The sequence below is a fragment of the Sander vitreus genome, chromosome 23 (assembly GCF_031162955.1).
Source record: "Sander vitreus isolate 19-12246 chromosome 23, sanVit1, whole genome shotgun sequence".
NCBI classification, from domain to species: domain Eukaryota; kingdom Metazoa; phylum Chordata; class Actinopteri; order Perciformes; family Percidae; genus Sander; species Sander vitreus.
Window position 1 is genome coordinate 3,211,501 of NC_135877.1, and position 6,000 is coordinate 3,217,500.

General features: G+C 43.0%; 1 protein-coding gene across 3 annotated transcripts in view; it reads right to left on the reverse strand.

Moving 5' to 3' along the window:
• chst11 (carbohydrate (chondroitin 4) sulfotransferase 11) overlaps positions 1-6,000 on the reverse strand; it is a 94,224-nt gene that overhangs the window by 61,600 nt on the left and 26,624 nt on the right. The window contains exon 2 of one of the 3 annotated variants that reach the window (XM_078281465.1): positions 1,679-1,726. The exons of the other annotated variants lie outside the window; for them this stretch is intronic. Coding sequence (XP_078137591.1) covers positions 1,679-1,703 — 25 coding nt within the window. The 5' untranslated portion in view covers positions 1,704-1,726. The remainder of the gene's footprint in view (positions 1-1,678; positions 1,727-6,000) is intronic. 3 annotated transcript variants of the gene reach the window in all.

Below are 6,000 nucleotides of genomic sequence, written 5' to 3' on the forward strand. Positions count from 1 at the left end.
TCCTTTCGATTCCGGTTCTTATCGATTCTTGATTCTGATTCTCTGAGGGGTGGAGTTGAAACGGGTCACATGCCAATTTTCACAAATAAGAGGAAAGTTTTATTTTGATTCAATGGTGGGTTGCAGTTTTACCGGGCTTTTTCAACGTAAAATAAAGCCAGACTAGAGCTCCGCTTACTGTGCTCCATGGCTGCAACACAACAAGAGCCTGGCCGCTACGGAAACTAAAACTTGCGCATATTAAATTGGGAAGCAATGATCGGATTTGAAACCAAGTCCTCTAAACAATTCCAAACGATTCCAATAAAGAAACGATTCTACTGGAATCGTAATTTTTGAAACGATTCCAGGTAGGAATCTGTTCTCGATGCCCAATCCTACTCTTAATACTACATCAACTTACAGCGCCGCAGACTCTAGACGTCACTATTTGATGCTCTCGGGACTGTTGTCTAGATCTTTGGCGTCGTAATTAGACGCGCTTGGTCAGGACTCTTGGCGTCACTATTTGACGCTCTGGGTCGGGACTCGGCGTCACTATTTGATGCTCTCGGGACTGGTGTCTAGCCCTTTGGCGTCGTAATTAGACGTGTTTGGTCGGGACTCTTGGCGTCACTTTTTGACGCTCTGGGTCGGGACGTACATTTAACTGACATGCAGCTCAAGAACGGTCACTAAACAGTTAGGTTTAGGAAAAAATGGTGGGTGGGGTTACAAAATGTACGTTTCAGTGACACAGGGGACAACAACGGGACACGATTTGATGATTTCCCACATTTCGATTAACCATGAGCACTTATGTTGTGACATGTCAAAGCCCTGCACGTACTGTTCAAGTTCAAAGTTCAAACACTCTATTGTCATTGTGTACCACAACGAGATTACTTTGTGGCAACCCAAGGGTGCGCTAAAAGTGATAAAATACATGTTCGATAATACTGGAACAATTAAATAAATATAAATACGTCTAATAATAATAATAAAATAAATGTAAGTTTATCTAGAATCACATATACTATAAAATAACAACATGAGATAGTAATATATAATGAGCTGTGTGATGTTTAATGCATCCCAGGAATTATTTCGGTCATAAAATCTTTCCCTTTTTTTTTTTTTAGTTATCAACATTCCCTAAACCTGGCACCATCTGTTTCTGCTTCAGTTAGTGGTTTCCTACACTTCCCAGAATGCCTTTCATCATGCCACAGGGTGTAGGCCTGAGGCCAGATGTAGGGATGTGTATGCACAAAAAGTAATACAACTTTCCACACAGAAACTGGTATGAAAAAGAAACAAGCCATGATAATATGTAAGGTATGCTTTTTTTTTACCAAACATTGCAGGAGTTGACATTTAAATTTGGATGTTGTTTTATGTAAAACATGTATATATGAGTGTATGAGGACAGAACAAATCCAGTTTATGTCCAAACAAGCATAAATATGGGTGTGTCAGCATCTATTTAAGGGTGACGGCAAGGGAGTCAGCAGTTTGTACACCACTCATAACAAGACTTTAAGCCTTGAATCTACACACAGTTCTAGACTTCTAGACCCATAAAATCTGATCCGTTCAGCTGTGGGAAAGCTATGTAGGTGGAGGGAGTGGTAGGGATGGCACTGCAAAGACAAAAAAAGCAGGTTTTCCAGTTGAGAGAAAAAATAAAGTTATTTACCCAAAAACACATCTGGTGGCTGCATTGTTCTGATCTACTTGTCTGCTACTGTGGGTGTAGAAAAGGGGTGGGGGGGAAAAAAACCATTAGCATAGTATCACAATATTTTCCGTGGCAATACTGTATCAATACACAGACGCCAATTGATCTATTATGATATATATATATATATGTGTTGGTCAGTTTTTCTGCTTGACAATCCCATTTTGCAGCAATAACATTGAAGTGAGATGAACAAACAGAGACATTTATCTTTTAGATAAAACACATGTTGACACATGTTGACATTTCAATTTGTCAAATACTTTGGTTTTTGACCAAATACCTGCAAATAATGACATTCAATTCAATTATATTCAATGCTATTTATAGTGTCAAATCATAACAGTAGTGGGCGCCTGGGTAGTTCACCTAGTAGAGTGTCCGCCCATATATGGAGGTGTACTTCTTGACGCAGCGGCCGCAGGCTCGACTCCGACCTGCGGCCCTTTGCTGCATGTCGTTCCCCCTCTCTGTCCCCCTTCGTGTCTACAGCAGTCCTACACAAATAAAGGCCTAAAATGGCCAAAAAAAAGATCTTTGAAAAAAAAAAGAAATCATAACAGGAGTTATCGCAGGACATTTTACAGATGGAGTAGGTCTAGACCACACTCTATAATTTACAAAGACCCAACAACTCTGTTTGTGGTATTGTGTGACTTTGGTGTTTTGAAGGGTTAGGAACTGACAAAGCTAACAAACAACTGATGGATATCGGGACTATAGTCATGTGAGTTACATGTTCGCTACGTCACAAGCGACAAAGCTCACTTATTCGGCAAAGCTGTTTCCATCTCCCATTTCTCTTACTCTTACTCACTTATTCTTTTTCGAAAAGCGAGCGTAAAAACTTTTCTGCAAATTTGAGGAAGTTTCTTCGATGTTTTGCCGTTTCCATCAACATTTTCTTACGCGATACTTCAAAATGCGCATAAAAATACGTTACGAAACACGGCTACTTATTGCGATTCGATAGTATTTAGTAGTGCGATTTTCTTTTCCATCTTCAACAAAAACAAAAAATTGAATTATACACTTCTAGAGACAATATATCATGAGACTTTTGTAAAAACTAATTGTTTTCTAAAAAAAACGAAAATGAAATGAAAAATTTCGGTCTGTTTTGCTGGAAACGGATATGATAGGTGTCGTCGGCAGTACCGTACAAACAGAAAGTACTGAGGTGAATCATTGGTAAAAATAAATATATATAAAATATCGATTCTGGGGATAAGAATCACAATACATACATATATTTATGAGTCGTTATTAGCTAAATGAAAACCACCTGAGATATATTTTTGGTTTTCTCATGGTAAACCAGCTTTCTTTCTTCTCTCTCCTTTCTTTGTTCCATTCAGAGGCTGAAAATGAGATTTCTGCCCTAAAGCTAATGAGCAGCTTTCATGGGCTCATTTTCTGCTTTTCTCTCGCACTCTTTATTTCTTTTCCCTTCGCACGCTTGTTCTTTCAAATCTACTTTTCAGCTTGTCCGCATCCTACCCCTTTTACTCAACATTCACTCTTTACTTTTTTTCTCTCCCCTCGCCAGCATCTCATTCATCCAGCTCCTCTCTGGGGTGCGGCCTGGCGATTAAGGGTTTTGTGGGAGAACTGAGTCCCGGCGCCCCCCCACCCCAGAGCTACAGCTGGCCTCAGGGACTAAATATAAAGAGAGAGTTTAGACCTTGGCAATCCGGAGAGAAAACAGAGGGTGAAACAGACACTGAGACAGCAGGAAGGAAGATCAATTTAGATAATAACCCAAAGGCTTGTTGCACAGAGAGGGAGAAGAAAGAAATCACCTAAAAGACAGTGAGAAGAGCAGAGCATGAGAGCATAACGGAGCATGTTTTACAGTCCTAACCTCCACAGTGGATTGAGGTGATATAGGATGCACCACTGGGGATGGCTCTGGCTGTGCTATCAATCTGTGCTCTCTGGCCTAAGGCTGAAAAGGCTCAGTATATCACAGCAGCAACACACCGCGGCCAGTCCCACATCATAACCTCAGCATGGAGCCAAGGCAACAGAGGCACCAGGAGCACAATTAAAGGCTCATATACCTCTTTGTGCTCTTTTGCAGGTGAAGTTTTTCCAAAAACACTCTAGTTTTTGAGCTTGATAAATGTCATCCATTTAGCTTCCTTTAACATTATCATTATTATTGTGTTATAATTAGGGTTGGGCCTGAAGCGCCTGGGATGAGGATCAGCACCTCTAAATCTGAGGCCATGGTTCTCAGCAGGAAACCGATGGAGTGCCTTCTCCAGGTAGGGAATGAGTCCTTACCCCAAGTGAAGGAGTTCAAGTACCATGGGGTCTTGCTCGCGAGTGAGGGGACAATGGAGCGGGAGATTGGTCGGAGAATCGGCACAGCAGGTGGACGGTATTACATTCAATTTATCGCACAGTTGTGATGAAAAGAGAGCTGAGCCAGAAGGCAAAGCTCTCAATCTACCGGTCAGTTTTTGTTCCTACCCTCACCTATGGTCATGAAGGCTGGGTCATGACCGAAAGAACAAGATCCAGGGTACAAGCGGCCGAAATGGGTTTCCTCAGGAGGGTAGCTGGCGTCTCCCTTAGAGATAGGGTGAGAAGCTCAGTTATCCGTGAGGAGCTCTGAGTAGAGCCGCTACTCCTTTGTGTGGAAAGGAGCCAGTTGAGGTGGTTCGGGCATCTGGTGAGGATGCCCCCTGGGCGCCTCCCTAGGGAGGTGTTCCAGGCACGTCCAGCTGGGAGGAGGCCTCGGGGAAGACCCAGGACTAGGTGGAGGGATTATATCTCCAACCTGGCCTGGGAACGCCTCGGGATCCCCCAGTCGGAGCTGGTTAATGTGGCCCGGGAAAGGGAAGTTTGGGGTCCTCTGCTGGAGCTGGAGCTACGAAGATGAATGGATGGATGGAATTAGCATTGTTTCGATTTTTAACAATTCTGATTCCATTTCCGATTTCACAGTTAAGTAGATAAGAGGAACAATTTATTTTCAAAGAAAGAGGAAGGTAACGGACATCCGATCGAAATGAAAGACATCCGGCGGAATTTCCGTCGGCACCTGAACCATTCCGGAAGTGGAAAGTCGTGGATACAGACTAATCACACTAACACTAATCACAATGACTGTGGGTTACAGTGTATACTCTGCAGTGGGCAAGGACAGCAGTGAGGTAGTCATGGTAGTAAAAGAAAATAGTATTTAGCTGCTGCTGGACCAACACAAACAAAAGGAGGGTCGGACTACATTTCCTGTCCTGCAAATACCTGCTGTTGCGTGGAAGCCTACAATGTTTTGAGCTTCGGCAGCATAAGTCCACCTCGCATACGTAGGTAGAATAAATCGAGCCATTCATTTCAGTCTGACGGCACACACTCAGGGGCGAGTCTAAAGGGGTGGCACCCGCCCCACTTTAGAAGTAGTAACATATTGAACTCACTGTAGAGCACTTGTTTTTGATATTGCACTATATTTCTGTTCTGTTTCCGATTATCTGAAAACTGTGTTTTCTTTGTTGAAGTTTGCGGCAAGTTGATTGTAAGTGTATTGCACTTTATTTTTATACGGTTCTGTGAATAAAAAAATCTTCCTAGCCCTTGTCACATGACCAACTAATGTTTCCATGATGACTATAATGTTTTGCCTTAAGAACCGATAGAAAATGCGAATTGTATTTGGATACACAATTTGTTGGCTAAATTACATTGGGTTGTTCTATCCTATCCAGTATTTCCTATATGTCTAAGCCAATTTTCTATGCTGTGTTCTGATAAAATCCCCCGGGCCCCCCCGACTGATTATTGGTCCCCGCCCCCTGTGCCACCCCACTTACAGTACAAAATCCTGGAATTTCCCCTGCACACACTTCCTTTATAGCTTTAATGATGACATTCTCTCATGCCAAAAAGCAGAGAGCCAGTAGAAAACATTGAGTTTGGATCACAGGAGCAATGGCAGCTCACTACCTGTGTCAACTCTATTTGTGCTTTGTCGCGCGTGCGACTGATGCTGCCGAAGTATAAAATGGAGAAGGAGGTAACCAGTTTCAGCCCAGTTCCACCAATCGAAGAGGGGAAAAAAAAGTCTGTGTGGTGAAGGCGCTGACGGGAAGAGAAATGGCATTGATTTTACATTGGCTCACGAGCGGGGCTCACTTTAGAGGAGGAGGGACTCAACAACTGGCTACTAAACGCCTACACAAGCCATCGATGGGGATCAAACGGCCACGCTGCTGGTCTGACCTGCGGCACAAACACACGCTACATTTCTCACAGCTGTCAATGACGCA